Source organism: Phocoena phocoena, chromosome 8, assembly GCF_963924675.1.
Source record: "Phocoena phocoena chromosome 8, mPhoPho1.1, whole genome shotgun sequence".
Classification (NCBI taxonomy): Eukaryota; Metazoa; Chordata; class Mammalia; order Artiodactyla; family Phocoenidae; genus Phocoena; species Phocoena phocoena.
In genome coordinates, this window is record NC_089226.1 from 13,646,117 (window position 1) to 13,664,309 (window position 18,193).

The 18,193-nt window shown below is 57.1% G+C and overlaps 1 protein-coding gene across 2 annotated transcripts in view; it reads left to right on the forward strand.

The window, feature by feature from the left end:
- The window catches only part of NECTIN1 (nectin cell adhesion molecule 1), a 90,417-nt gene that overhangs the window by 53,555 nt on the left and 18,669 nt on the right, over positions 1-18,193 (forward strand). Inside the window, exons 5-6 of one of the 2 annotated variants that reach the window (XM_065882269.1) lie at positions 1,123-1,274; positions 10,808-11,522. In XM_065882269.1, the coding sequence (XP_065738341.1) occupies positions 1,123-1,274; positions 10,808-11,358 (703 nt within the window). In that variant the 3' untranslated portion in view covers positions 11,359-11,522. Of the gene's footprint in view, positions 1-1,122; positions 1,275-10,807; positions 11,523-18,193 lie in introns of those variants that run through there. The other variant, XM_065882270.1, reaches the window with a different exon arrangement.

Sequence of the window (18,193 nt, forward strand, 5' to 3'; positions counted from 1 at the left end):
TATCGAGATGTCCCCAGGGAAGCTGGCTTTCTGGAGCATCCCAGATCTTTCTTTGTTCCTTTTCCTTCTCTCCAGCACCCCCAGATTCTCAGGGAAGAGGCAGCAGTCAGCCCAGAATGCCTGTGTTCATAGAGTGCTCGTCCGAAGGCCCATCCTCCCATTCTTGGCTTCGTGGTCTTTGGGCCTGGACCTCAAAGGGTCTAGTCTCACTCCCCCCCCGAGCCAGCTCTGATGGCCTGAGCCAAGGTTCCTCCCAGAGAAGAGCTGGATGGGACACACAGAAAGCAGAAAGACAGGGGCGTGGGGAAGCTAAGAAGCAGGTTGACATGGGTGGCCAGAATATGGCTGCCCAGATCGTGTCTACGTTCTTTTTCTAGGGAGTAGAAGGCGCTGACATACCTTAGCTGTTTGTTACCATCCCCTTCCTGGAACCAGAAGTAGTTCCGAAGGTGCGAGTGGGCAGGGCCCTGCTTGCCAAGTTCAGCTCCGGGTCCAACAGAATAATAGTTTTGTGGCATGAAGGATCAGGAGGAAGGAAAAGGTCTCCTGTGTTCAGGAACCTTCTAGGACTCTCCCCCTGTGAAAAAGACCTGTGACATGCCCAGCAAGAAAATGAGACGGTGAAATGGAACATAATTCCTAAACATGGGTCACATCTCGTTACCTGAGTAACTTGTTAAAATTCTAGGCCATGACCGCAGTGGTTCAGCTTTAGTAGATTTGGGGTTAGGACCCCAGACTATTAACCAGCTACCCAGGAAACCAAGGACCAACTACCAGGAACCAGTGTGGTGGAAAGCGCACTGTGCCGAGAGTCCAGAGCTCTGGCTAGAGCTCCAATTGTCACTTTCTAGCTATGTTTCCTTGGCCTTGAACCTTTTCTCTTCTGTCGAGTGGAACCAGTATCTACCTGTCCCGTCCGCATTGTCAGTGCTGTGATGAGCAAATGTGAAACACTGAAAGATGATTGTTGTTTTTGATTGTTTTTACCCCTTCCGAGACAGATGCTGCCTATGAACTCAGCCAAAGGGCTGATGGTGTTGAAGTCAGGTGGGTGACACAAGGGCAGCTTCTCGGGGCTGGAGAGTCGTAACCCTCTGCCTTGTCTCCCAATCCCTGCAGGCTGAATGGCTCCCTCCCCAAGGGTGTGGAGGCCCAGAACAGAACTCTCTTCTTCAGGGGACCTATCAACTACAGCCTGGCAGGAACCTACGTCTGTGAGGCCACCAACCCCATCGGCACCCGCTCGGGCCAGGTGGAGGTCAATATCACAGGTAGGAAGCTGCACCCTTCCCTGCCACTCCCCGCCTCTCTGCGCCCACTGCCTCCTCCACTGCCAGCATCTGCCACCTATGGGCTGTGTCACTATAGGAAATTTGTGTCTCCTCTCCCTGCTTCTCTGGTTCTCCCTTGAGCTCTGGCCACTGGTCTTGCTTTGCTTTTCTCTTTCCTCTGTGAAGGTTGTGTGTGAGACAGGGTGACCCCCCGCCCCCGCCAGTCAGAGAGGGGCAGGAGGGAGGCTCCAGGAGGGAGGAAGGAAGTGCTGTTTACAGCAATGCTGTTTTGGGGGTGGGCGTGGTTAGAGCCTGCCCATGGGTCTGCACACCTGTGATGCTGCCTTGGTGGGGTGGGCTTGTGGGAGGAGCTCATCTCCTCTGAGCTTCGCTCCTGCAGTTCAGGAAACCTGCGTGGGCTGGAGGGCGAGGCTTACCTCAAGCAAAGATACAGAGGGAAAGCCAGGATACAGCCCAAAGCCATGGTGGTTTGTGTGCCCTGCAACTGAATTGCTATCTTCCCTGCATTTTTCTCTCTCAGGGCAGATGGGAGGGAGACTCAGCCTCCTGACCTCTTAGAGCAAAGGGAACACAGGGGCTGGGATGTTCTGGGGGAGACATCACATGGAACGTGAAAGGAGCATGGGCTTCCGTGTCAGACAGCTGGACAAGCCGTCATCTGTAAAACGGGCACAGTATGACATGCCTTGAAGGCTTGTCGTCAGAATTTATATAACGTAGGCCAAGCACCTAGCACAGACCAGTGTGTCAATAAATGGCTCGTGTTATTATCTTGTCTCTGTCATTATCATTATTAATGGAAAGATCAAAACAAGCCAACAGAGGGGTAAAGTACCATCACAACTTCGCAACCAGGGTGTCTTTAACCCTGTATCTGAGCTAGTTCCAGGGTGAGAAAGTGACAGAAAGACCCTCCTAGGACAGGAAGTGACATCATGCTGCTACTGAGCTGGACAGGAAGTGACCTCGGAGAGACGTTGAGCTAGGTTCAGGGATACTGGATGTTGGGCGGCGGTTCCTGGCTCCAGGCACAGAGCTTGGGCAAGTCCTGAGGATTCATTAGCTCTGAGCCTGTTTCTCAGAGGTGGGAGGCCTCACCTGTGGGTACATTCAAGGCACAGCTGCTGATAAAACAGCCCGAAGCTGTCCGAGGGCTGCACCCACCTGTCCTCGGGGCTGTTCTGTCACCTCTGTCACCAGGGTTGGAAGGAGATGGAGTCACTTGTCACTTGCTCTTTTCTTCAACTCCCTGCTCTGGGCTCTCGGACTGGCTAAGGTGGTAGAAATGTCAGAGGGAACACAGTTTTCAAGGCATGAGCCCGCTGTGTCCCCCTTTGCCTGGCAAAGCGATAGAGCTATTCTTTTCTACTTAACCCCCCCCCCCCCCCCACTAAAAAAAAGAAATGTCAGAGGTGGAGCCTGGGGAAAGCTGAGACAGCCCCTCCCCCACTCTAGGGTCTCGGCGTTCCCATAAGTTGGCAAGGATGGTAAGGCCAGTGTCACACACTTCTCGCCCCCTGGAGAAAGTCTGAGCAAAGCTCCATAAGAGCCTCTAGGCGCCTGAGCTCTGGCCATGTGGTACATGAGGGTGAACAATGTCATAAGGGAGCGCGACCACCTGGGGGGATGGGGGTCATGTGAGGGACAGCACAGACTTGGCCTGAATGTGTTCACATACTGGCTCTTCCTGGCTGTGTGGCCTTCACCCCTCTGAGCCTCAGCTTCCTAGTCTGTAATACAGAGACCATCATACTTATCTCAGGCTCCTTTTGATCACGCCAAATCTGTATACCACGGCCTAGCACACAGCATGGACTTCCTGCATGGCAATACCTTCACCCAGCAGTGCAGCACCAACGTCACCACTGCATCCCCCTCCACCACTCAGGCTCTCTGGGGAAACTGCTGATTGGGGAAATCAGGGGCGGAGGCCAAGAAACCCTGGAGTAATGACCTCCCATTGATCCCACTGCCCAGCACGAGCGGACCGGCCAGAGGCCCATTAAGCTTACGGGGCTAAGTGGTACTGCCCTACCCCAGAGGCAGGGCCGGGACAGGAAAGTCAGGGCCTCCCTTCTCCCAAAGCCCAGGAGAATGCAGGACCACCGTGAGCGCAGGACTGCGCAGCAGGCAGACACAGCAGGTCCAGGAGCAGGGAGGAAGGAAAGGGAGCAACTTCCCAGGCCCAGGCTGGGAAAAGAGAGGAAAGGAAGGTAGGGAAACCAGCGTGGAGGTGAGCCATCTCCTTGGGCGTGTTTGCTCCAGTGGTGCCCTCAGTGGGATCTGTGGTCAGGCCTAGGTGGCCTTGCGGGGAAGGTGGGCCGGGGCCGCCCAGGGCTCCAGCTGGAAGAGGCATGCAGCGTGTCCTCGCGTGCTCCCCAAATACAGAGCGGGATGGGGGTGGTCACCAAAGCCACACACATGGGTGGTGAGAAGGGCCTTGCGTAAGGGGACTCTGTCGTTAACAGCCCAGTTAGGCAGGAGCCAGGGAAGTGTGATGCTCCCTGAATCATCGATGGGCCCAGGAGCTGTTTCACTGGCTGTCCCGAGGGAAGGTCTCTCAGCCCCCTCAGGAAGACTCAGCCAGGCGGCCTGAACCTTTTCAGAGCTGTTCGCTCTGTTCACTCTCGTACTCACGGGCAGCCGCAGACCCCACCAGCCTTCCTCCCGCATCGGCTGGTCTCCGGGGGACACAGCCATGCCCTGTGCTCCAAGCCCCGCTGTTCTGGAGGGAATGCATGAACGAGATGGATAAGTGGAAATTTAATTTTTCATTCTGGCCGTCGTACAGGTAATAGCTTTGCCCTGGGCGCATCTGGTGAGGGAAATGAAGAGCAGAGCAGAGGAAGGCGTGCAGCAGGGTGCGTGCCAGAGACACACGTGTGTGCAGGGCACACCTGCACAGGGCCGCTGCACCACCTGCACAGACACTCTTTGGCACAGGCTTCTTGGGATCGCAGATCCCAGAGGAGGTGGCCTTTGAGTTGTTCCTCCAAAGACGAGTGGTGGGTGAGCGGCGGCGATGGAGGAAGTGTGTGGGAGGAGAATGGCTGGGGCCGAGGGGGCTGGAACAGAGGGAGCAGAGCTTCCTCTCTCTTGGCCGTGGGCGCCCTCCAAAAGCAGCAGTGTGGCAAGGAGCGTGGTCGAGACTGAGCGCCTGGGAGGCTGTGTGGATGGCACCTGGGGGACCAGTAAGGGGCTGTACGTACAATGAGTGTTTTTCTAGAGGGAAATGACAGGTCCAGGCTGTGGCCGTGCGACTGACAGCAGAAGAGACAAACCCACCGGAATTTGCGGATACACTTCACGGGGCCCGGGCCCACAGAGAAGCCCATTTCCCAGGGGCGGTTTCATGGGGTTGGCCCCTAGTCACAAAACAAACCTGTCAGCTCCCCTCCGTCCTCCCTCTGGGGGCAACGCTGAGGACGGGGAGGGCTGCGAGGGTATGGCCTTGACCAGACGAAAGAGGCCAAAGAAGGCAGCATCTGCCCCTGGGACTGGGTTTGTCCGGAGAAGAGTGTCCAGGGCACTCCCAGGAGCCAGGCAGGAAGGCCACCGGGGTGCAGGGTGTCCCCAGTTTCCATTTCCGGCGCTGAGCCGGCCCAGTCATCGGGGGTGAAGGCAACAGGGTCTGCGCTTTAGGCCGTGAGTCCTTCAGACCAAGGGTTGGTGGGGCTTGGAGGTCCATCTAGAAGGGAGGGCTGTGTGAGCCTGCGAGCATGCGTGCCCAGGCGTGAGTGTGGGCGTGTGCCTCTGAGCGTGTCAACGTGCACAGGCGAGCAGGCCAGCGCTGTCTGCGTGCTGAGTGTGCAGAAGGGGCCCGCAGCTGTGCTGTGGGCAAATGTGGCCGGCTCCGGGCCGCCCGTGGCAGCGCTGAGGAGCCTGTGGGGAGGCAGCTGCGTCCACACCCCTGGGAGGATTCAGTTCCCCTCCACCGCGATGAGGCCCTGCCCACTGGGCTGCGCAGTGCACGGCTGCTGCAGCTGCAGGAGCAGAAGGGCTTCCCAGAGCTTGACCTCAGGCCTTCCCCCCTCCCTGGGCCCGCAGCACTGCACACTGGGAGGTGTAGTTCTCACAGCTTCCCGGCCTAGGCTTCTGGTGCCAGAGCACTGCCTGCCTGCCTGCCTGCGGAAGCAGCAGGCGTTGGTTTGAGAAGCCCGAACGTTCTCTTTGACCCCAAACCTCCTCTGGATCCTAGAACCAGACTAAACCCTAACCCTCGCTCCACCTCCGATCCATCCAAAGCCCCCGTACTAGCCCACCCACCTCAGTCAGGAGACCCCCGGCCCCAAAGGAATGCGGAGCCTCCACTGCCCCAGGGTCCCAGCCAGCCTGCCATCCCCGAGGGGAGGCTGCAAGCCTTCAGCAATGGGGCTGGGCTGCCCCCTTCCTAAGAGGAAGTGAGGGGAGCCGGCTGGTCCCCCACCAGGAAGCGCAGATGACCCCACGGCCCAGCTCTTCTCTCCCACCAGCTGCGGCCTTTGAGGCTCTGCTACTGGCACAAAGACGGGAGCTACTGGCTGAATGTGACAGCTGCAGGGGTAGAAGGGGAGGGCGCTCCGTTCCACACCAGACAGCCACCTCTGCTTACAAATGAGTTAGGTCCCCACGTGCACGCCTTCTGCACCCTCACTTGGCATCTCCACACAAGTCTGCGTTGCTGGAAGGTCATCTTAACCGGTCTTCTGCCTCTAGGCAGGCTGGCCCTAAAGTAGGCAAAATAACCAGGGTTCCCTTTGGTCCCAAAAATCTCCAGGGAAGAGTAAACATACTTAGGACTCAGGCGGGGAAAAGGTAAACAGAAGGCCCTAGAGAGGGAAGAGACCCAGAGGCTCACCTCTGAGACATGGCCTTGCCTCTGTAGAATTCATTCGCCAGATGTTCTTGAACTCCGGCCACGTGCCAGGCCGTCCAGGTGGCGGGGGGTACATCACTGAGCCAAAGTCCCTGTCCCCGTGGAGCTTACGCTTTAGCACAGGAGGACAGACAACAAATAGCAGATAAAATACGTTTGAAAAATTCTGTGGTCATTTTGAAGGTGATCAGGAAAAAAGAAAAGCAGGGTGAGGGGTTCACAGTGCTGGGGGCGGGAGTTCGTGAGCTGTGATTTTCGATAAGGTAGTCAGGGGAGGCCTTGGCGAGAAGGGGACCCCCGTGAGAAGTTGGAGCCAAGCCCCGAAGGCGTTGAGGCAGTGAGCATGGGACACCGGGGGGAGGAGCTTTCCAGGGCGCAGAGCCGCCAGTGCAAAGGCCCTGAGGAAGCTGGGAGTGGAGCGAGCTGGGAGGAAAGCACGAGATGAAGGCAGAGGCACAGACCATGTAGAGCATTTTCAGCTCAGATTTAACAGGATCTTTGTGGCTGCCGTGTTGAGAATAGCCTGTACAGGGAAGGAGTGGAATTGGGGAAGCCAGTTAGCAGCTACTGCAACCATCCAGGTGAGAGATGATAGTGGCTGGGATCAGGGTAGTCGTGATGGAGATGGTGAGAAGAGGTCAGGTTCCAGATTTACTTTGAATTCGAATTTACAGACTAGTTGGGACAGCAGCCACTCTCGTGAAACAGGCAATACAGTAAACTCTACCATACTGTGATTAGTGGGGCCCAAAAAATTCAGTCTAGTCAAGTGAAATGTAGGAGGGATTTACTTCTCTTTGGGTCTCTGTTGCTACTGAAGGCATAAAAGTAAATATAGTTGAACTAATATTGTACACAACGGGAACACGCTGAATTGAGTCGGTCCCAAATTATCATGACACTGCCACTTCCTCAACCCCTCTCCCTGTTCCTGCAGAAGAAAAGAACTTTAGCCACTTGAAAACTGGCAGAAGGACCAGAGCCAATCATGGTAGATCCTAATTTGCATTTACTGTGGGTTGTTCTATCAGGCCTTACTGTAATATGTCAGTATATGATTAACGAAATGGAGTAAGCTATTGTTTATATCAGAATGAAAGCTGCAGACCACTGGTATGCAAACATTCTAAAGAGAAAGAGAAGTGTGAGCTGGAGAAGAGAAGGCTGCACAAAGAAGGGACCGAAGCACTGAAATAGGCAGAAGGAGATGAGGAAGGGCATTCCTGGCAGGGGAAACAGCATGAGCAAAGGTCTGCAGTAAAGAGTCTACTTGGGGGCTTCCCTGGGGGCGTCCCTGGTGGCGCAGTGGTTGAGAATCCGCCTGCCAATGCAGGGGACACGGGTTCGAGCCCTGGTCTGGGAAGATCCCACATGCCGCGGAGCAACTAGGCCTGTGAGCCATGGCTGCTGAGCCTGCGCGTCTGGAGCCTGTGCTCCGCAACAAGAGAGGCCGCAATAGTGAGAGGTCCGCGCACCGCGATGAAGAGTGGCCCCCGCTCGCCGCAACTAGAGAAAGGCCTCGCACAGAAACGAAGACCCAGCACAGCCCAAAATAAATAAATAAATTTAAGGAAAAAGCATCTACTTGGACAGCAAGAACGGTGAGTTGGCCAGACCTAAGATCAAGTTGCGTGATGGAAGCTTTGAAGACCAGACTGACGTGGTCCAACAGGCAACGGGGAAGTCATTGCTAGTCTTTTGAGAAAGGGAATGGTAGTGTCTACACAGTGAAAATTAACCTGGTGACTGTGGATGGAGTGACTAAAGGCGGGGCAGAGACCAAATGAAGGTGGGAGATTCACGGATCTACTATAAAAGTAAAACCTGGTGTCAAGTGAGAAGCTATTGAATAGGAAGAGTCAACAAGATTTGGTGGCAGATTTTGACCCAAGAGATGGAGAAGGAAGAGTCAAAGGTAAATAAGATTCTAAACGGGAAGAGCAGACAGATGATGGTGGAGTTGTGGTGTTGAATGGAGTGGGTTTGGAGGGAAGACGGTGAGCCATGTTGGGAGGGATGGGCCTTGAGTGGGTGGAGAGAATTCCAAGTGAGGTTGTGCTAGATAGAAGAGTGGTCAAAGAGTGTCCCCAAATACTTCTCCTGTGAATGGTCCTTGAGTCAGGAGGGTGGGGTTTGTGTTCCAGTAGGCTGGGAAACACTTTGTGCTCCTCTTACAGTCCACAGTGTGCATGAGAAGATGAAAGGGCTCCGATGCTTTGTCTCCACAGACATTTCCCGAAGCGTCTGACCCCAGTATTTTTGCCAGCCCTCTGAGCCAATGGCTTGAGGTTCCATGGCTACAGCTTGCGAACTGCTGTCCCAGAGGCCTTTGGAGATAAAGCCCCAGAGTTGGGGGAGAGCTAGCTACCCGAGATGGTTTGGAGAGCCAGCAGGATCAAGGGAACTCATGATACAGAGGCCAGGTCTGTCCCTAGGACAGAAAGCAGAGGGTGAGGTCCAAGGATGGAGCCCCCAGCCAGGCGGCTGGAGCAGAGAGAAGGCCCAGCAGTGCAGTCTGCAGACAGAAGGCTCCAAAAAGAAAGCTGAAGGTCAAGGACTCCCTGTATGTATTGGAAGGCAAAGGAAACATGTCAGAGAGGAAGGGCAGGTTCCTCCACCTGATGCCTTTCTTATTCTGCTGGCCTCTCCAAGTCCTAGTCATCCTTCAAGGCTTGGCCTAAGTCTTCTCTCCTCCAAGAAGCCTTTTCAAACTCCAGGCCGCAGGACTTTCCTGCACTGCACTCCTGAAGCCCTTGTCGGCCAGCGCCCTTGATGTCCACATGCTGCTTTGCCTAAGAGTGTCATTTGGTTCCTCAGCTGGGCTGTGAGTTCCTTGTATCCTGTGACTAGCGAAATAGATGCGCGGTACATGTTTGCTGAGTGGATGGGTGGGTGGGCGGATGGAGCGATGATGAGGCAGGTGGCGAGAGGAGAGAGCACACAGGTACGGGGTAAGAACTGAAGAGGGAGCCGGCAGGTTGAACGTACAGAGGTGGCTACGTTCCTGCCAGCTGCCTCTTGGGCATTTCTTGTGGCAACATCTCCCACCTCGCGGGAAGCAAGTGTGCAGCCCTTCTCAGGGCAGTAAACAGATGGGACCTGGTGAACCAGGAGAAGACGCTTGAGGTTCAGGGAGACTGTTCTGGAAGTGGGCGGTGAGGACGAATATTCAATAAATATTTATTGGGCGGCCACTCGGTGACCTGCACTGAGGACACAGTGGTGACAAGTGGGAAGCTGAGTCCTCAGTGGTCGTGCTTCTCTCTGCCAGCTCCCGCCCGTGGAGAGGCCCGAGCAGGAGCCTCTGGGTGGTCCCAGCTCAGCCATGTGACGCAGGCAAATCGCCTCCTTTCTTCGGCCCCCGTGTTTTCATTAGCCCTTCCAGCCCGAACTCGTGGAATGCCCTTCCTCTTCTCTTCTAGAATCCTTGCCCTGCTCCCGCTGCAGACAGCACCCCACAGGCTCACACACCAGACCGGCTCCACCTCTGGGAGGAGGGACTGGTCTCGTAGGAGGAACAGGATTCCCACGGAGTGAGTGATGCTGAATCGGGGAGTGAGCTGGCAGAAACAGATTCCCAAAGGCCAGAACGTATGCCCAGATTGACCGCCTCCCTTGGCCTGAAGAGAGGAGGGCTGAGAGCAGCCGAGGTCAGCCCTCCAGGCCTGCCCTGGACCTGCCCACCGGCTCCTCCTGTCCAAGGCCAGCCGTGGTCTCCGGTGCCACCCTGTGGTGGTGCTGGGAACCGCCTCCCTCAGCCTCACCTGGGGACCCCTTCGGCCTCTGGCCCGGCCCCACTGGCAGACAGACACCGGCCCAGCCTTCTCTCCCTGCCCACCCACTTCCTTTCTCTTTCCACCTTTTCTGCCTTTTTGTTTCTGCTCTGTCCTCAGTGTGTACGTATTTGTACACACACGTTCATCACATCAGCACGCGTGTGGGCCGGTCGTGCCAACAAGGGTGTATGCCGGCACGCGTGCTCGCTCGTGTATACGCGTCATCTTTGCTACTGACGTACTCTCATGCTCCCTTTCGGCACAGCCATGCTGAGCGTCTTATGCTCGGAGCCCAGCTTGGCTGCACCCTGGCCCCCACCCTGCCCTGCAGGGCCAGACTGCAGCCAAGAACCACAGCCCGGGCGTCTGGCACTCACGGGGCATCTACGGGGCCAGCACCTCGGAGCAGATGAAATCAGGCGTGGGGCACCCGGTCTGCTCCAGGCTCCGAGTCTCAGAAGCCAAGGTGTGGTGCTGGGGCGCAGTGACATTTGCACAGGCTTTCAGTGCAAGAGAATCAACGACGCGTCATTGGCTGATGGCCTCGGACAAGTTATTTGACTTCTCTAAGCCCCGTCTCTTCGTGTGCCGGAGGGAAATTAATAGCATACTTACTTCACGGGGTGTCATGGCGGTGACTGGCGTCTACTGGACCCTGGGTCATGGGTGGGCTGGCTCCACATCCAAGGAGAAAGTCAGCGCGGGGGCTCTGGGGCTACGGGGCCGTCTCTGCCTCTCCCTGGCCCCAGCTACCCACGCTGCAGCGTGTTGGGCTCCTGGATGGGTGGGCCCACTTCCCGGCTTTCCCTCCCCTGCCACCCCTACTGACTCCCCAGGAGCAGACACTGACACTGTCCCCCTCCATCTCTCTTCTCACCCAGAGTTCCCCTACACCCCGTCTCCTCCCGAACACGGGCGTCGCGCCGGGCCCGTGCCCACGGCCATCATTGGGGGCGTGGCGGGAAGTATCATGCTGGTGCTGCTGGTGGTCGGCGGGATCGTGGTGGCCCTGCGCCGGCGCCGTCACACCTTCAAGGGCGACTACAGCACCAAGAAGCACGTGTACGGCAATGGCTACAGCAAGGCCGGCATCCCCCAGCACCACCCGCCCATGGCCCAGAACCTGCAGTACCCTGAGGACTCGGACGACGAGAAGAAAGCCGGGCCCCTGGGCGGCAGCAGCTACGAGGAGGAGGAGGAGGAGGAGGAAGGCGGAGGGGGCGAGCGCAAGGTGGGCGGCCCTCACCCCAAATACGACGAGGACGCCAAGCGGCCCTACTTCACGGTGGATGAGGCGGAGGCCCGTCAGGACGGCTGCTACGGGGACCGGACTCTGGGCTACCAGTACGACCCTGAGCAGCTGGACTTGGCGGAAAACATGGTTTCTCAGAACGACGGGTCTTTCATTTCCAAGAAGGAGTGGTACGTGTAGCCCCGTCTGCAGAGCCCCTGCCCCAAGCCCACACCCGCACGCCCCCTGCCCGCCCCCCACCGTCCACTGCCCCAGGAGCTCGGCAGAGACTCACCCAGCTGCTCGGGGTACCTGGGAGCCCAGGGCACACGACCTGGCTTTGTTTTGATTTCCTCCCTGCCCCCCCACCCTCCCCTATGGTGTGTGTTCACTGTGGCTTCGGTGTTGCTGGTACCTTTCCTCCCCTGACCCCACCTGCCTCCCTCCGCAGGGAGCCCTAGTCCCGTCTTGTGTACCTAGATGTCCCCTCCGGGGTTTGGGGAGACAGCCCTCCCCTGCCCCCAACACTGGAATTTGTCTGTGTCCTCTCTCTGCGAGTGGAGGGCTGAAGGGGCTCCAAGAGGAGAAGCCCCCTGCCGCCGACCCCAGATGCTGCTCCTTTTTCCCTGGGAGAGGGAACCCGGCACCCCCTCCCCCATCCCACCGTGAGCTGGCCCCTGGAGCTCGGACCCCCGGGCTAGGCAGCCATTGCGCCCAAGGGGTAGGGGAGGGGGGTGGCTTTTCTGAAGCATCCAGGGTTGTCTTTGTTTGTTAAGGGAATCAAGCTGAGGTCCCCACCTGAGGCCTTGGGCAGTGTGTTTACCTGGCAAGGTTAGTTTTACATTTGTTTTCCTCATTGGCCTCCAGGGAGTTAAGGTGGCCCAGCTCTGGTGTGTCCCTCCTCTTTACCCCAGTCTGCTGCCCACATAGCGGGACTCCAGGTAGACTCTGGCCCACACTTCCCATACACTTCTACCAACACGTACGCACATTTACACACACACACACACACACACACACACACACACACGCCGCTCGTGTGTACCCCTGTGCTCCCCCTGGGGTCACATGCCTTACCCAGGCTGGACACTGCCCAAGGCCCACCTCTCTGCTCCACCTCTCCCCCTTCCTTCCAGCTGAGGATGGGGGCAGCCTTCAGAAGCTTCCAGTGAGAGCTGACACTAGGCCCTTCGGTGCCTCCACCCTAGCATCTCAGGCTGGCTCTGAACTGCTCCTTATAGCGTGGAAGTCTCTTGAATTTCTCCCTATCAATCAAGTGCTAGCAATTCTTGATTTTCTTGGGGAGTCAGAGCTGGGATCCCAGAAGGGAATTACCTCCAGGAGCTACAGGTGAAGGAAGATCACTGCAGAGGGCACCGGAGAAGGAAGCCCGCACAGTAGGAGCTCTGCAAACAGGCTGATAAGACTCTGCATTGCCCAGGTAGCTTCTGGCCCACAAAGGCCGATGTAGCTGCTCCGGGCCTGCCAGGAGGTGCCAGCGGAACGGGGAGCCAGGGATCCTGAGTCCGAAGCTCCTGCTTGCCACCCTCCCCGTCCTGCTTCACCTCTCGCTGGTCTCCATTCTGGATGAGGTGGGGAACCTTGGAGAAGCTTTCCCTTTGAGTTGTAGATTCCCTTCCTGAGTGGGGCTCTGGGTCCCTGTCAATCACCGGAGACTGATGGTCTTCCCCAGGATACCATGGAGGAAGGCCCCGCCCAGCCCCTTATTTGCTCCCCCAGCTCCAAGTGCCTCAGTTCCTCCATTTGCCTACCCCATCCCCCCCGGCACTCTCGATGGGAAAGGCCCTGGGATGGCAGAGGCAGGTTCATGCCTGCCCATGAGGATTCCAGTGAACTCAGCCCAGGGTGCAGGGGCTCTGTGGGATGGCAAGTGTTGGGGGGAGTTAGGCAGACCACTCTGTGCCCCACGGGCACCAACCTACCCTGCCATAGGCTTCCCAAGGGAGCCGCCAGCCTCCCGCCCTACTCCTCCCCTCCCTGGTGCTGCTATGGAACCCCCAGCCAGCTCCATCTCTGCCCTGGCAACCCTGGACCCGCCAGCTGGGTCACGCTCCTCCCCCCAGCCCCCACTGCCCTAGCCCCAGCCCAGACCACCCAGTAGCCACGTAGCAGAAGTCTGAAGCCATGCCAGCCCTGGGGCGGTACTCCCCTCTCTTGGCATTGGGAGTACTGGATGGGGTGGAGTTGGGAGAAACTTCTGGGGTCTTTCTAGCCACAGGGCAGAGGGGGTGGAGGAGCTGGGCTGCATCTCCCAGCAGTAGTAGTGTCCCCCCCGCCAACCCCAGGGCAGAGGACCTTTTCCATGTTACATCACTACCCCATCCCACCTCACACCACCCTGGCCCCCTGCTTGGTCCCCTTGCCCCCCAGGCAGGAGGAAATCCCAGGGGCCTGCCTGATAGAGGCATTCTCTGTCCCCTTGAAATCACAAGACTGAAAGGACTCTTCCTCTGTGTCTCCTTTATCTGCACTGCCACCCCCTCTTCCTCCTTATATGATGGACTTAGGAGGCCCCCGGGCCTAGCCAAAGCACTGAGTCCCCCTTAAGACACCTCCAAGCCCTCCCCTCCAGCAAAGCACAAATTGTGGGGCCCACACCAGATGTGTGGGCCACGTAGAAGGCTCCTGCCTTGGCAGGGACCCATCAGCAGCACGCCCAGCAGGGCAGCTGCTACCCGGGGCCAAGAGTCGGCACGAGGCCGGGGTCGGCACTTGGGCCTGGGGTGACAGGGTTTTCTGTGCCCCAAGTTTGTGGGGCGGTGGGTACTACTGCTGGGCCCATAGCCACAGCCGCTGGCACAGGGAAGGTCTGGCCCAGCAGAGAGACGAGGACGTCTTGCTTCTCCGTGCCCCCAACGTGAGCTGAGCTTCTGCCTTTGCTGGAAATGAAATAAACTTGGTCTGCATTGTGCCAAGGCCTCCCCACTTGTCATCCTGCCTCTTGTTGCCCTCCCCGTCCTTGCCCGCCCCCCACTCCACCAATACCCCTCTTTCCTTAAGATTTTGATATTGTTCTAATGTGTAACAACCCTCTGAGTCCCCTTTGATCAGAAGCATCTGAAGAGCAGCAGCGTGGAATCAGGGAACACAGGCGCGCATGTGCGGCCGCGTCAGGCCTGGCCCATGCGTGCACGAGGGCGCACACCCCCCGACAGACCCAAGCACAGGTGCCCCAGCCCCACAGACCTGCCAGGGGGCTGGGCTGGTCCTGCTGAAAGCCCTTCAGGAAAAACTGATTTCCCAGCGCTCGGGCCATAATAGAGACTCACGGGGGCCCTGTTTCCCAGGCATGTGCCCCCATGCCAACCCCCTCCCGCGTGCCCGAGTCACTGGTGCAATAATTTTTCCGCCGTCCTCCAAGCAGAGGAATTGGGGATTGTGTCAGGTGGTGTGGGCAGCTCACGTGAGAGGAGGGGAGGGCTGCCAGACCTCCCAGGGGCCAGACGGAGACCTTCTAGGCCTGACTGCCACCAGGAACCCTCAGGTGGGCCCCACCAGGCCCCAGGCCCCTGTGCCGTGGCCCAGGCGGTGAGGGCTTCTGGGACCTCGCTGCTGCCGCCTGATTGTACGGCCAGAGGAGCCTCTGCCCCACCCGTGCTGCTGCTTTTCTGACTCCTGCTGTGAGGAATGGGATTCTTGGCCGGAAACAAACAAACAAAAAAAATGGTTTTCTTTTTTTGTATAAATGGAAACAAAATCCAGGAGAAGCTGCCCCCTCCCCTGCCCCCGGAGTGTGATGCACTACCTTTGCTTCATTTTCTTAGTCACTGTTTTCGTCCTTGGTCCCAGGGACGGCCCAGCAGATCTCCTGGTCCTAACCCAGGGGGTGTTTGCATCACCCCCTTTTACTTGTATAAAAAAAAATGATGGGTTGAAAAATGTACTGAGGAAAAAAAATGTACTTTTTTATAAATAAAGTCTTTAAAACAACCCCGGTTGCTTCGTGTCCCTCGGGAGCTGGGCCCTTCCCCACGGACCTGGGGGCAGGACAGGGTACGCGGGGATGAGCCGGCGCCCTAATGCAAGGAAGGCAGCTTCCACCCCGGGCCCCGTTCCCATGGCTCTGGAACACTGACTCGGACCCCGAAGGAGCCCCCTGCCCAGGCCAAAGGAGCCCCAACCCGCCCTCTCGCGGGAGCCCCAAGGGCAAACGTGAGGGTCCTGCCTGAGTCCTCAGCACAGCTCCCGGGCTGCCACTGAACCGCCTTCCACACAAGTGGCACCACTGTGGACAGCTGCATCGGGAGGGGTTGGCCGCTCAGACACAAGCAGGGAGCCCTTCAACGTGCGGCCTGAGAGTCTGGGGACCGATGGTGCAGAGGGAGGGCCCTGTGCTGGCTAGAGTCCCCTGCCCTCCTGCCCCAGAGCTCCTACTCAGGCCCCTCCAATTCCCCTCCTCACCCCCCCGCCCCCCCACCGTCCTGCTCCTTCCTGCCAAGTCCCCTCCTGTGGCGGTTTGGAGAAGAAAACCAGCAATGTCACACCTGTCGTGTTAGATCCCTGGGGACAGGGCAGAGACGGGAGCTTTATCCTCTCATCTTTTTGGAGGATACTGCCGACCGCATCCCCTGCAAGCTCTCAGAGACCCCGCCCCACCTCCCAGGGGGCTGGTTGGAAGGAAGGTCTCCTAGTTCCTTGGTTACCTCGCCCTCCCCGCTCCAACACCATCTGCTTCCCATCTTCTGGGCTGGAATGCAGGACAAATCGATCCAGGGGTGGCAGTGGCAGGGGCTTCAGTGACTGCCCCCTCCCAGCCACCCCCAGCAGCATCTCCTTTCACTGAAATCCACACCCTACACCCCTGAGAAAAGGGGGCGGGGACGCTGGAAGCCTAGGTGGCTGCCCAGCAGCAAGCACTCCCGCCCATCTGGGACAAGACCACGCCCTCCATACATAGGACTGGGGCGGGCGGAGCTGGCGGGAGCACGAGAAGCCAGCAGCTGTTGGCAGCTGGCTGGGTCCCTCACTGGAAGGTCAAACCCAGCACCTTAGACTGTGTTTGGATGTCGACACTCGAGTGAGATGCAAATTGGTTGTTTAAGCGGTCATTTCCTCAGTTCTCTAGGCTGTCCATTTAAGTTAATTTTTAATTTGCACAGGCAATAAATGCTTAATTACATTATTAATATACTGGAAGAGAGCAATGGACAGAATGTCCTAATTGGCATTTAACTAGAACGTTCCGGCAAATTAGCCAAGACTTTCTCCGGCAGCCGAAGGAGGGCAAGCCAATTAGTCCCAGGCACAGCCCCATCCCCCAAGATACCAGGAGGCCAGGACACACGTAGCTTTCTAGTCGAGCTCGGCTTTGGAAGAACCTTCTGCTACTTAGGCTACTTCTGCCCAAAGTTCAACCCTTGCCCCCGTGCTCCACCCACATCCTCAGCAGAGCAGAGGACAAAACGCTGGATGGCTTGGAGACAGGATCCACCTGAGAGGCCAAGGTCCCCCTGGGGTGTGCCCACCATTGCCTTACCTCGACTGTGGCTCAGAACTGAGATAGCTGGGCAGCCAAAGCTCCTCTCTGGATACCAAGGAGTCCTCTCTCCCATCCTCCTTACCTTACCCTCTGCAGATGGTTAAGGGAATGAACTTGATGAATTGAGGGATTCATTTATCCACTCATGCATTCCTTCATTTGGCCACCCTGGGCCAGGCACTGTGCGAGCCTGTGACAGTCCCACCCAGAGTCCCTGGTCTCAAAGAATTCAGAGCCTCCAGGGTCCTAAACCCCAAAACAGTGCCATGCTGGCCATGGACTGAAGCAGAGCTATGTGTAAAGTGCCATGGTAGCACAGAATGGGAATGACTAATTTTGTCTGGGAAGGTCTGAAAGGCTTGATAGAAGAGGTGAATTTTCCACTGGGCCTTGAAGGATGTGTAGAAGTTCCCCAGACCAAAGGTGTGTTAAGAGTATTCCAGGACGACTTGGAATTTAGCATCTTATATTCATTCTTCTAATAAAAGAGATCGTTCTAGTCCAACACACTCGTTCAGCATGTGGAGAACTGGAGCCTAGAAAGAAAACTAAGGTTTGGTAACCAGACCATCAGAAAGCATGTGCTAAATACGCTCAAGGACAAGGCCATGTCCTGGGAGCAGGAGGAGGAGGAGGAATCCAGGGGAAGGGGTGGCACCAGCCTGACTCCCTTGGGGGTATACTAGATGTGACCCAAGGCTCAGTACCCCTCCCCCACGGCCCCAGAATAGAACAAACGTCCATGAGGTGTAAACTGGGCTTTTGGGAGCCACACTTGGTGTTGAGGGGAGCCGTCGGTCAGACAGGACCCATGGGGAAGACTTCCTGGAAAAGGCGGTGTGATTCTGGTCCCGGGGCTGATGTAGTTTTTTCTCACACCACCGAGCAATCAACTCAATTCTAACAGTATTTACCTGGAGGTAGCATCCGATCTCACAGTTAAGGGCTCAGTCGTATAAGACTCCTCCCACTCCAGCTGCTAATCACGAGTCCAGGTTGTTACCTGTGCTTCTGACTGGCTGGCTATAATCAGAGGTCCCCACGACCCCCTCCCTGCAGCTCACAGAACTCAGGAAACCGGTTTACTCGCTAGATTACTGGTTTAGAGTAAAAGGATCCCACTCGGGAACAGTTAAGTGGAAGAGATGCAGAGGGCAAGGTATATGGGAAGGGGCGTGGGGCTTCCATTCCCTCCCAGCACCAACCTGGAAGCTCTCCAAACCTGTCCTTCCAGGGTTTTATGGAGGCTTCCTCACATAGGCATGATCCATTAAATTATTGTCCATTGGTGACTGAACTCAATTTCCAGCCCCTCTCCCCTCCGCAGAGGTCAGGGTTGGGGTCGGAAGCTCCAAACTTGGTTCGTTTGCCTGGCACCCAACCCCCATCCTTAGGTGCTTTCCAAAAGCCAGCCCATTAACATAAACTCAGGCGTGGTGGAAAGGGATGTCCTAAGAATGACAAGACACCTCTCTCACTCTTATTCCTTAGGAAATTCCAAGGGCTTTAGGATTTGCGCCAGGAACAAGACGAAGG